This window comes from Lates calcarifer, linkage group LG16_LG22, assembly GCF_001640805.2.
Source record: "Lates calcarifer isolate ASB-BC8 linkage group LG16_LG22, TLL_Latcal_v3, whole genome shotgun sequence".
In the NCBI taxonomy this organism is placed as follows: domain Eukaryota; kingdom Metazoa; phylum Chordata; class Actinopteri; family Centropomidae; genus Lates; species Lates calcarifer.
This window is the reverse complement of record NC_066848.1, coordinates 9,896,081-9,909,555: the sequence shown is the minus strand read 5'-3', so window position 1 is coordinate 9,909,555 and position 13,475 is coordinate 9,896,081. Positions and strand designations below refer to the sequence as shown.

General features: G+C 41.4%; 1 protein-coding gene across 1 annotated transcript in view; it reads left to right on the top strand.

The window, feature by feature from the left end:
* Positions 1–13,475, top strand: part of lrmda (leucine rich melanocyte differentiation associated) — a 198,123-nt gene that overhangs the window by 119,587 nt on the left and 65,061 nt on the right. The window contains 1 exon segment of the mRNA XM_018696796.2: positions 12,961–13,087. Within this exon segment, the coding sequence (XP_018552312.1) occupies positions 12,961–13,087 (127 nt within the window).

The window sequence follows — 13,475 nt, the reverse complement described above, 5'->3', positions numbered from 1 at the left end:
GGTTGAACTACAGTGTAATTTTAAATACACTGTGTAAATCACCTTTGCCCATTATCTTAATGACTTTGTTAATGACCAAGCACCTTGTTTCAGCTGATGCCATTAATCATTGTCGGTCTCCAAAATACTATTCCTTGATACTACCCATCAAAAAGTGGGTGAAGCCTGGCCCCCTTGACAAAGTGTGCTCAGTGAAAATGGTCCATTATCATGCCACGTTTTACTCCATCATCTCTGATATTCTTATATGGTCTCTGGGTTAAACAGTACGTCTTCCCATCCTTTTTACCCCATCCCTCGTGTAAAGTGTTCTTCAAAGGTATATATTTCATTGCAAGCTGACAGCCTTGACACCATAATTGACCTGAGAGCTTCCATCTTACTCTTTTGAAATTCTCCGTTGTAATGTGTGTCAACTAGATAAAATGATTTCCATCTCCACCTTTCTCTGGATTTCCATTTGCAAAGGCAGCTGACTGACTGACTGACTCACTGACGTAGGCTCCATTATCATTCTGTTTGAATGTCTGTGATGGGGGGGATGCGAATGGATCCATTGTTTGAAACAGGTGCTAACACTTAAGTCCTATACATTAGTCAAGCATGTAGGGCTTTTAGGTGGGTTAAATAGTTTGTGATAATGTTGGGATTTGATATTCTCTGCGAATAATACTTTGCTCTGTCTGACAGACCCGCCTAATCTGTCTGTCAATGTGTCATGGCTTCATGGAGGCAAAATCGGTTTTAAGCTTTCATTAAATTTCCTAATGACTTCCATAATGTTCATATTATTAAACTGGAAATTATTAAGAGTGGGAATGTAATGTACATTTGAACCTTTTAGGATTGTTTCAGCTCCTTCCAATTCTCTACTAATCTGCAATAAGAAAAGACTATTTCAGAGTAGAAGAATGTACACTGGCCTGAAAATTACATCTCAAAAATATACAGAACAGGGTGTTTTGTTATATATGTGAACATATGTAGCATCGTAAATAGACTATTACAAGTATTTAACTGGTTTCAGGCTCATTTAATTTATTGTTCCCATATTTATCCTGAAAGTAAATGCTAGATTGTCCCCTTCCCTGTCTCTTTATAATTGTTGCATCTGTTTCCCCTCATGGTTTTTATTACTCCAGTGTGTCTGTCACGTTTATCATGTCAGTTCAATCTACAGTCACATCGAAAGATCCTTAAATCTTTTTTTTTTTTTTTTTGTTTTTGTTAAAAAGACTAGCACCTTTTCCTTTTTGCTCATTTTCTTTTATTTCTGCTTCATTTTCATATGTGGCTATAAAAAGACATGCTCTGTTTTTGTATGCCATGTCATATTATTAAGTTTCACGCTTGCTCCGTGAACCCTAGACATATTTTTTGCTTTCCCCCTGGCTAATTGGGAGATTGTTAGGACTGTCTCTATCCAGAGCCTGATGCCCCCAGATGTGTCAATGTGCTGCTATGCTACTGCTAGACTACATGTCTTCTTGTCAGTTTGGGGCATGTTTTTTAGAGCAGTTTGTTATTGGATTAATTAACACTGTATTGACAAACTGTGATAGGATTGCGACACCAAAAAAAAGAGGCTCTTTTTAAAAGTGCACAATTGGAAAGTAAGAGATAACACTGAAAGTAGTATCTCTTTTCTTGAAAAGGGTCTTTGAGGAACTTTTTTATCAGAGCAGTGCGCTGTGTGTTGAACAAATGTGACCCATGTGTTTATTTTGCCTTTGTTCGAGCTTACAAAGTAGAGAGAGGCTTTGTGTGCCTGAGTAAAAAGGCTTCAGGGAAGCGGCACTTTTTAGGGGTAAAGCTGGGAGGCTAAAACAAGCTTTAAAGAGGGTCCAGTCCCACTCAGGTTCACTAGTAAGCCTGTTGGACATCCAGCTTTGTTCCTCATATAGGCTCCTTATCAGTGGCCTGATGCGGTTGTCCCCTCATATGTTCCTCTTGTACCTCAGCTTGGCCAATTCGATGACCTGAGTGCTCAAATTGAGCCATTTTGTTTCACTTTGAAACAAACTAGGACCTATTATGCGTGTGTTTTTTTTTTTTCATACCCCTCCTTCTTGTCTTCCTTCCGCGTTGGCCTTGGTCTATGTAGTTTGTCAGTGTCTCATCCCCCCCCGCCTTTCTCTGCTCTTAAGTTTGAAGCGCTAGCCTTGTGAGGGGTCAGTGTTTCCACTCCAGCAGTGTCAACTTCAATCTGGGGCGATTTGGTGTGAAATGTGTGCCATGGTGTGGGGGCTTGCAGGTCAAAGCCCCAGTAATTGATGTTGCTTATTCATCTGCTTTTCCTTGTCTACTCTCACTGCAGCACAGCGGCCGTTTTTGTTTGTCTAAATTGTTTGAAGATTTACTGTAGGTCTTAGGGCCCTGAGAAGCATCCCCCTGCTGCACTTTGTCTGTGTTCCTACCTAGCAGGGGGTTCAGCACTGGGGACACACAATGGCGCCTGCACAAAAGAGGCTTTCCCCAACACAAGGCCTGGAGGACATCTCATAGCATGATACTGAGCACTCAGGGACACACAATGGCAGAGGCACAAAGGAAGCTTCTCTTAAGACAGGACTCAGAGGACATCTAGCATGACAAGCAGGGCAGCTCTCACTGTAATTAGCCATGGAGCCAGCCTGACCAATGGCCTTATGTGATAAGTGAACTATCAGTAAACAGTATTAAAAACACAGAACGGGAGGGAAGAAGGTTATTGGCAGAAATTTGGTCTTGTGATGCAGCAAACCAAATGAAAATGATGCACGATTAGTAGAAGATGTGACTTTAGATAGACAAGACGGCTATGTTTGGAACCAGTATCCCTCTCTCCGCTGAACTCTTCAGGTCTGCTGATCTCTCTTCCACTCTGTTCCTCTGCTCTGAGGAACGGTACCTGCTAGCTGAAGCGCAGGATGAAATGCTGGATCTGCATAAGCACAAAGAGGAACGTAATGATGGAGCCACGTTTAATCTGGCCCTTTAGCATGTCAGGCGGCTGCATGGGTGGTATGTCCTCCAGGGCCTTTGAAGAGGGCTGATTTAGAGAAGAGATTTGGATCATTACACAATAAAGAACACTTCATAAGTACTGAAGTGAGTTGGAGAAATGACGGTTAATGATGTTGACAGCAATTCACCTCTGCTGAATTACAGAAAGATTTGACTCAACTTGCCTTCTTTAATGAGCCTCACTCTGTAAAGGTAATGGGCCAGCAGTAAGACAAGGGGAGAGGCGGGGAAGGGAGACAGTGGGGAGAGAGTGAGTCGGATGAACTTTTTTTTTTCCTTTTCTGGGAGCTGCACTGCTGCCCATGGTTTACACTTAGCAGATAGGCTATCACATACCTCACTACAGAGAACTACAGAGACAGAAAGGCCATATTCAGTAAAGAGAGACTGCTAGTGCAGCAAGGTTGTCTGATCTCGATTGTTAAGGATGTATGAATATGAATCACTAGGTCTTATATTATAGCTTTGCTTCTACCTTTATAGACTGTTAAAATAAAAATGCTACCCGCCTTTGCAATACGACCAGAGTTTACTATATATAAATAACTGGTGTATACCTTGCCTTCAAATATTCTGTAGAATGATAAATAATTGCATTTTCATACTGTGAAGTTTCTCATAATGTAAATGATGTTCTCCCAATAAGTGTCCATCATTTACTATGATTTTCTTCCACATCTGTCGTCTGTATTTTACTCTCTCTGCATGGATCAAATAAGCCTATTTACACACTTCTGGAGCAAGGACACTGATTCCAGCCTACAGCTCGTTTGCTATTTCTAATCATGCATGTTTATGTGCAAGTTTGTGACAAAAAGCTTAACTGACAGCGCGACAGTTGATTTGCAGTTCTATTCCACCCCCCACCCCCCACACACACACATCTGACTGTCATCCCATCAAAGTAACATATCTGTCGGTGTCTTTGAGTGTCTCACGCTGAATGATAAATATGTACATCCAAACTGGGATTCAGTGCCAATTATGCATTGACAGAGATGTCACCGGGAATGTAACATTTAAATTAAAATGATGGCATTCAGTTTCAAACTGCGTTGTGCGGTGACATGTTCTATTATCTCCTTCCATGGCATAAGACAAGACAAAAACAACAACAATGAAAGAAGGAACTATCCCAAAGGTCAAATCAATAACTTTGTTTCTCTGCTTTTTCTTGTTGGCACACCTGCATGTCAGTCATTAAGCCTATTAATAGGCTTGTTAGAGCCAAAACACATATTCCTGACTTTTATTGTCATCTTGGAAAAAACTCAACATACTTATTACCTTACCAGCTTTTAAAGACCCTGGAAGCCTTCCAACTTCGTAACGGCGTTGTAAGCTGCACAGAAAACATACATGGTAGGTCAGTGTTGTTATAATGTCTCTGCAGTTATATTGATTTCTTTATGATGATTTTACATAAGCAGTATAATCTTCTTATGTCGTGCAGAGAAGTGCAGCAAGCTCTGTGTCACATGGAAAAAAATACAAGGCTTGATACTTTAATTGGCAGGAATACTTGTCTAATTATCACTTTTCTGCTTGCTCTCCATGCTGAGATTATGTAATTATCTTTCTGAAACATTGTGGAACGATATTGCTTTTTTGTGTGTCATTTCTGAGACGCCTCTGTACCTGACACTCAGCAAGCCACTTAATAATATGCTAGAAAGGCAGCTAATTATATCATAATAATGGCTTGATGAAAGCAATAAGGCAGGCCGGTGAATGAATGATAGCGCTGTTCGACCGCTCAAGTTGTATCTTTATCCCACATTATTAGAATCACACTAAACAGGAAGTCCTTTAATTACTAATGTGTTTATTCATTATGCCACAAGAATTTGGAGTCTTTGCATTTGTTATCATTATGCAAATCACGACCCATGCTAAATGATATGTTTCTCTGCAATGATATTTTCAGCAAATTGAATCCCTTATCAAGTTAATTACTCTGTGTTTACAAGCCTCCACTCCACCCCAAGCTAGGATATCCCAATTAAAGACTACACCTGTTCTATTTGTGGGATTTGTATTTGTTACATGTGCCATTACACGTCCTCCTGCAGAGCACAGGTTTGTCAGGGGGGAAGAACCACCAGTTAGACCCCTCACTGGGCTTCCAGATTTCATCCTGCTTCTACAAATGTTCTCGGCTGACTGGTGTCGTCTAGTTACGGGATCCTTTGCAGAAAAGAGGCAGGAACACAGCTGACACACACATCCGTAGGACCTGGGGAGGGGGTAGATGGGTAATCTGACGGAGGGCGCACCCAAGCACCAGCAGCGGCAGCATCAACGGCAGCCGTAGACTGCTTTCGAAACTTTTTAATTAGCACTAATTACCTTTGCAGGAAAATGTTGAGGCTTGAAAGGATTTGTGTCAGCAAGTGGGAGATCAAAGACTGTGGTGCTGTGCATTTTAATCTGAACACTGAGGGGTAATAGGGAGCTGTTTGTGTGTTAGAGAGGAGGAAGGAGGAAGAGAGGGTGGGAGAAGGAAAAGAAGCCTCCCAGGTGGTAGTCTACCTCTAGTAATGCTGTCTACCAATCACACCACAGGTCCCGTCACATTATAAAATTCTCTCCTAATATAAAGAAATTAACTTTTTTTCCCCCCTTTTTAATTGTTGAATTGGATGGTAGCTTTCCTTCACTTTGTTCATTTTCTCCTTTATCTGCGCTCATGCATTCCTCAGTGTCGGCATGTGTGCACACGCATGTGATTTTTGTGTGCGCCGCTTCATCAGACTGACAGGCATTTCATAGAGGTGGTTTTTAATGCATGCCTGGACATCACTGTGGCAGGGTCATCCATCAGACTTCAAGACAACATCGATCATTTGCCATGAAGAGAGCGCAGGGTAGTGATTATTTGCTATTAGGTGGATGCTGAGGCATACAAATGGCTGGCAGTTGACAGTTGAACTCACTCAAACGTAATGCGGGATGGCTCCCCCTCTCAGGGAAATGTTGACAAGCACTGAGCCTGAACACTGTAATGACAGAGTGTACAGGCAGACGGGGACTGAGGGATTCTTCCTCTCAGATCCTATGTATTATTTAATGTTTGTTTGTTTTTTTATCACAAGAGTACATGAGTTCATTTCCAGTTGCATGTTCCATGTACATATACCATATATTGTGCATTCCTTTATTCATGAAAAGTCATTGTTTAATATGAAGCATAGTTATTGCAATATCCCTTGGCTAACTGACCCCGTCACTGTTAATTTAACAGTATTATATACACTTAAAAATGTGTTAGCCTCTGTAGCATGCATGAGAGCCTGTGTGTGCTTGTTTGTGCTGCATTGATGTCCTCAGTGACTGAGATGCCATCAGTGAATTGATTTTCAGCTCCTGCTCACTGAGAGAGGAGGGTGTTTGTCATGTGGATAGACAACTAATCTTTCAACACAAACATTCACAAGACGCATGGCACTACTGTGAGCACAGTCCAGGTTCTATGAGGAGGGAAGCATTGTATAGGCTCTGAATGAGCCCAGCTTCACCACCTTAGCCTCCCCAGCCGCCCCCCTCCCATTTTCTGATGATGTATTTCACAGTGTACAGTTTAGTGTTGTACATGGGAAGCAGCTGTCATTCTGTCTGGCCGTGTAACAAACCTCACTTGCTGCTGAAACTTTAAAAGAGGCGTCCACCCCTGTGCAATGATCTCTCTATTTCTTTCTTCACTGGGAAAGAGGCAACTCTCTCCTACCTCTCAGTCGGGTCATAGTAGGAGCTTAGACTTCATCCGGGGCCAAACCGGGGTCAAGTAAGGCTTATGAGGTTGGACCTGACAGGAATGTCTGTCAAGTTCTTATCCCCTGGCCAGGGTTGATCCAGGGTCATTAATCAGACAGGGATTGGAGGTGCAAGGAAGGAAGCATGAGGCCAGTAGATGCTGACCTCAGTACAGTGGCTTTGATTTTGTCTGGCCTTGGCTCTTTGTGTGCGTGTATGTGTGCGTGTGTGACTGTGCGGGGGTGTGCGAATTGACAGGATCAGTCCCCTCTGATTCACAGCGCTCTTAGCCCCTCTGCCAGCGCTAATGACATTGAGAGAGAATATTAACCTCACACACTCAGCAGGAATATCCACGGGGGTAGTCTATAAGTCAGACACTGCAGGATCCACGGCAGCATTATCTTTCAAACACACCGAAACTAGCTTTAAACGTTCGACAGACGCACCATGGTGTAGACATTTTCAACAATTTAATGTGCACTTCTCGCATAATAACCTTGTGTAGCATGAAGTAATGAGCGGTGATATTTAACTTCTTCATCAACAAAGAACTTTGCTAATTATGTTTCACAGATTTCTTCTTGCTTGAATTTGTTTATGCTCTCTTAAAAGATATTTTTGTTTTGCAAATGATGTAACTCTGTGTAAAGTTCAATCTGACACGCCACCTCCAATTGACAGCTTTGTAGCTAGTGATGCTTTTACACATAGGCTATCAGGAGCAAGCATAGCGCAATATTCAAAACAGATTAAGAGTGAACCCACATAAAGAAGAGATTTGCTGGCGGCGCCAAATGTACTCTAATGATTTGCATTGCCATTAATAGTAATTTGCAGCTGCCTAGGAGGAGACGTGTAATCCCCTTCCCGTGTGTGAATTGACATGCATTCAGGGAGGGCTATGTGTGTCCTGGACGTGTGATCTTTAAATGACTGCCACCTGAGGCCTGGCAATACAGAGAGAGGGGAGTGCCACGCTGAGCGGTGACTGTCTACATGTGAGGGAGATAGGGGGTGAGAAAAGGGAGAGCTGTGGGGGAGATAGAGACAGATACTGACAGTCTAATTCACCGTCGCCATCAGAGATGCATACAGAGACGTGTATAGGCCATAAACTGTAGCTGGAGGGAAGAGTGCTGGAACAGACCTGATCAGTACTGTGTGGAGGTGGTAGGAGGGATGTTGGGGGCTTGAGGGGTTGCAGGGCATTAATTTGCTTTACAGATAATGTCATCTTATTTACCATGAGCTAATCCTGATAGTGTTTTGATGCTGTATTTTGGTATTTTTTTGATGTTTATTTGTGTTTTTGTTGTAGGTTAGTGATGAAATACAGCTGTGTTGATCTAACGGAGACCTAGTGTATTAATAGGCTATATTTTATTTATTATTGTCACATAACTGAATAAATGTTATCATACTGTGCCTTTCATTCTCACCACCACTTCATTAAACTACAAAAACATCAGTTCTATCAAGTCATGTATCACTTTTAACATTTAGAGAACTTTTTTTATGAAACAAGAAAAACGATCTGAATGAAATTGGTTGAACTAAATTTATGCCTTCCAAATGCATTTTTTGTGTGTATCAGTAAACAGGACAGAATGATGCAATTTGGTGCCCTCGTATAATAATATATAGCTATATATATACCTGATTTTTAAGATAAGTTGATTTGTATTGGAATCTGTTAATACCAAGTCTCATTTGGAGATTACTTTGATTGTTTTAGACCACAAGAATTTGGGAATATGGATAATTCTCTGAATTACTGATTATGACTGAGAGATCTTTTTTGGCGCACAGAGTGGCAAGAGCCATCAAAATATTTCTTGACTATTTCAGGCTGAATGGCTCTCCAGCCTCCTTCCTCCCTCTCCAGCCAGCCCTCCTCCATTCACCTTTCTTATTAAGTTTATTAAAGCCAGTGCACATACTGGGCTCCCCAGGTCCAGATCCTTTTCCCATTCATTACAGTACCTTATCCTGGCAGGCAATCTGAAGTGTGCACTGAATAGTCCATTATGCACATATGAAGGCCATCATGGCCCCAGTATTGGTCAATTCATCAAACATTTATCTGTTGCCCTCTGAACAGGACGTCAGTGCGCCTGTCACTCTGCAGCTCGGGCCCTCCGTTTAGAATAACAGTGCATTGCCTTCCTGCGCCACGGCGACCTTTGAGAGGACATCAGCCCCTTAACTGTGGATTGCAGCTGCGAGTGCACTCCAGCTTTTCAAAGTGTTTGTGTATATGTGTGTGTGTTTTATTAGTCTCAGGAACTTTTTCAGTGTTGCAGCGGTGGATGTTTCCCCCTATGATCTCTATCACCATTTCAGCAACAGAGAAGACTTTGAAGTTGTTTTACATTGTAGCTCTGTAACGTACAGCGTAGAGAAACTCCACATTTGACCTAACATCTTCAGAGTTTCTAAAAATTGCCAACTGTGATTTATTTAGGCAACAGTTTCAAAAGCAGCAAACATAAGAGAGGGAGACTGTATAGCACATGTAAAAGAGCCAAGGCTGCTGTTTTCATTTGTTGCCTGAGGAGATCTGACATGACACTAGCGCACACCATTGGCAGGAGTGACTGACATTTCAGCCAATAATGGTCGAGAGTTTTCTTCCCTCTGTTGTCAGTAGTGGTTTATCAATCACTATGTCTGCATTAGTATTAGTGTATTGATCTGGCAGGGCTGCTCTCTGGGTCAGTGTCTCCTCTCCAGTGTCCTTGTCTGGTTTCTCACATCCTCCCCTGCCTCTGAGTTTCTGCTCCAGCTAAATATTAGTACATGTACTCTTGTGTGCTCAGTAGACAGGATCCTAGTAGGTAATGAAGGTCTCAGCACATAACATGCGCTTCTTACGGAAGCTCAAAAGCATACACGCTGGTGCACACAGGGCTGTATGATGTATGATGGTAAGCTTACACAGGCTAAGTGGTAGTCAAAGTGTAAAGACAGCCCATGTGAAGTATTAGCTCTGACAATGAGGCTGATCATAATTATCTTAACAAGGAGAGGATTCATCGCCCCACCTCGTTAAAGCTATCACCTCTCTCCGTCTCCGTCTCTCCCCTGCTAGTTAAAGGTTTAAGCAGATGCCATTTGATCATCTTACTATAGAAGTCAAATTTTTCTAAATACTGAAAGTACAATTAGGCGATGCACTATAACATGAGAGTGAATTATTTTCTGCATCCATTTTAATAAAAGGTCGAGTTTTAATAAAAGCTTATTCCAAAATAGACTCTACTTGTTTTTTCATAATTAATGATATACATGAACACAAGTGACATTTCAGTTTATTCTGTGGAAATCATGTCAGAAAAATGGCAAAATGGTAGTAGTAGTGGCAGTAAATCTGTGAAATTACAACAGTGATTCAACTGAACTATTAACACTATCATCACAGCATTTTTGAAGGAGGGGAATTATATAAAATAGTGTTAACATACGTACATTTAGTGTAAAATGTGTGTGTGTTGTTTGTGTGTTTTGCGTGTTACCATAACTCTATAGCACTGGGAATCAAGTCAGTTTTGCTCATTAGTTTTGTTAAAAGCAAAATCAGCCCCACCCCTTTTTTTGAAGTGAAGTACTTTTACTGCAGTGCTTAAACTTTGTTAGTTTTCCAAGCCGCACATTAAAACAAGAAAGCTTATAAAAAGTAATGAAACCAGCTATGGAAATCTGCAGAGGGAGCACAGAAAGCTGGAGAGTATTAGAAGTTCAGTCCCTGCACTGTAGTTAATGCTGGATGGGACTCAGTGGCTCTCCCCTGGCTGTGAATTTAACTGATTAAATCAGCCAGTGCACGCAGCAGTGGTGACATGAAAACAACAATTAATAAGGCTCCCTTCTGTGCCATGCGGCTCCCTTTAACCGAGCAGCTAATAACATCACCCACAGGACTGCAGCCCATCATACACAGACACACACACACACACACACACAAATGCACTTACAGGTGGCAATAGTTAGTTAGCAAACCTCTGTTCACAGCTAATAAAATAATGCTAATCTATTTTGGTACACAATTGTTCCTAACTACACATTAACAAGAATTATGCTAGCAGATTAATTACATGTTGTACCAGTACAAACACAATAACTGTGCTGAAAAATATATATTGTATTTCCTTTTGGCCAAAAGTCCGATGCTTCAGTATCTCTACTTTTCATTTTGATAAGCTGTAATTTGGCCAAAGCCCAACAAAACAGAGGAAACATTTTTTTTTTAATGTTTTAACTAATATTTTTGAAATCCAAGACGAATAACAGTAAATTTGCCATAAAGTGACAAGAATCTGTATCTGAAATTTCAAATTTTCACCAGCTCTATAGTGCTAAGTATACTGTAGTATAATGGGTCTTCTTGCTTTTATAAATGTGGAACACCAAGCAAACAGTGTAGGATTTAATAAAACTGGCACATCTCTCTATTCATCCATCTTGCCAGTGCATTAATCGGGCCTGATAAGAGGTTGTCATCTACCAGCTTTGCCAGCATACTGGCTAGGTGCTGTCAGCTGCTGTTGTGGGTATCAAGTGTGCGTGTGTGTTTGCAAAATGTTGATGTCTTTTGAAATAGGGCAGCTCAGTCCGCCTCAGTCGCAAGTCAACGATGAATTGCTGATTTGTCATTTTTTCCACCTGAGAAGACAGTTGCAACATTTTGCTTTGTAGTTCAAAGTTGCTGCCAGGTATGTCCACTTTATGCATCTGTGTGAGTTTATGGATCAAGGAATATGTCTAGGTGGAGTCCAAGCCGATCGGCTGTAGAAAGCACATGAGAAACAGAACAGATGAAGAGAGATAACAGTTGGTCAGGCTCAGTAAAAGTGTGTAAAAAAAAGCACATGCATGGCTCCTCGATAACCAATTAGTTGGATAAGTCAACATCTTGATAGCTCCAAGTGTATTTTGGTACACTCATATTCTAAGTACTCAGCATCATTTTAAAATTCTTCTTCCTTGTTTTGCCAATATTGTTTTCCATAATGAATGTCACTGTATATTATACATTGCCCTCATACCTTATACTGCTCGATGCTATCCGTTTGCAGATTGTCATGATAAAGGTATTATATTTACATAGCTCTCCGTTGGTGTGTGTTATGGCAGTCATTGACACTAGGCAGATCCAGGGAGGAGCAATAGTTCATGCTGCAGCTGTTTAGACCTCACTGCTCCTTGAGTTTGTCATGTTGCAATGTGACACTGTTATATTTATGTAACTTAATGGCAAGGTTATCTGTCTGCTTTTAAAACTAGGAACATGCTATACTTATAACTTCCAGTAAACAATTAATACAGTCCAATATGTAATGATTAAAAATACTGTGTTAAATGAAAAAAGAAAAGCATGTGTGAACTGTGAGAAACAAATTCTGGCTGATTTAAATTTCAATGTAGTCACCCAGGACATTTTAACATGGCATGCTGACAGTGTTGAAGGACTAGACAACTCACACATTGTCTCTGTGCACCTTCTATGACTTGAACTTTGCAGGGCTAACATCACTCCCAACACCACCCTCCATCATTTTTATGCTTGTGTGAATGTGTATGTGTGCGAGAGGGAAAGAGTTGAGATGACCCTTCACCTCGCTTTGCAATGTGTCATAAAACTGAACGGAAGGGCGGAATTCCTTCTTTTAAAAAAAAAGAAAAAGTCCTTTGATGTTAAAATCCCAACACTAACCCCTATGGCGGCACAGTTGCAAAAAAAAAGTTTCCCTTCCATTCCATCTGTGATTGCGAGTGTATTCCGGTTCCTCTGTGAAAATGATGGATGACAAGTTAAATTTGTGTCTGGGGAGTGAAGGTGAACTGTGACAGAGTGATTTGTCTTGGGAATGGAGGGTTAGGGTCAGGCGAAACTGGGCGCCTCAAGGCACAAGACATTGACAAATTCATCCTGCCCGCCGCATTTCTGAAGCCTTTTGTTTTGAATCCTGGCTACTCACAAGTGACCCCCATCCCTCATCCTGCCAGCCACTGAAGGATGCCTCACCATGCCAGGGGAGCTCAGCACCACTAATTCTTGTCATTCACTTCCCTGACAGGCCCAGACCCATACACTCCCGGCAAATGAAAGAAGGGGAGGCTGAAATATTTATTTTCTGCACAATAACGTCTGACCAGATTTAGAGCCATAACAGTTTTCCTGTTGCCTTATCATTGCAGGTCACTGGCAGGCCTCAAAATGTTCACTGAGCTGGAAGAGCTGGTCGTCGACAACAATCTGCTTGGAAATGACCTGCGGTTGCCCAGGTTACCCAACCTCCACACCCTGACACTCAATAAGAACCAAATATCCTTTCAAACAAATCACCCAGCCCCCCTCTTTCATTTTGATTTGCAGTCCTACTATGCAGGCATAGATTACAGGCATCCGTATCAGACTCCAGTTTATTTCCCTTACATTGCTGTGTTAATGTCATGGCTTTGCAGGGAGCACTGTGTGTTGCACAAGAGAGCACAAGAACTTGGCTGTCACAGTGCTCCACACAGGACGAGTTTTTGAACCACAGGGACCTCTAGTGGAATCAGATTTTAGAGTCACCATAACAGATTAGTTTTTATTTTCAAAGAGAATAGGTTGTGCTGGATTAAAATTACATCCCAAGAACAAAACACAATCTAATGTAATGCATTTGCTGTTTAGTAATATCAGTTATTTCAAATTAGAGGGAAAAATT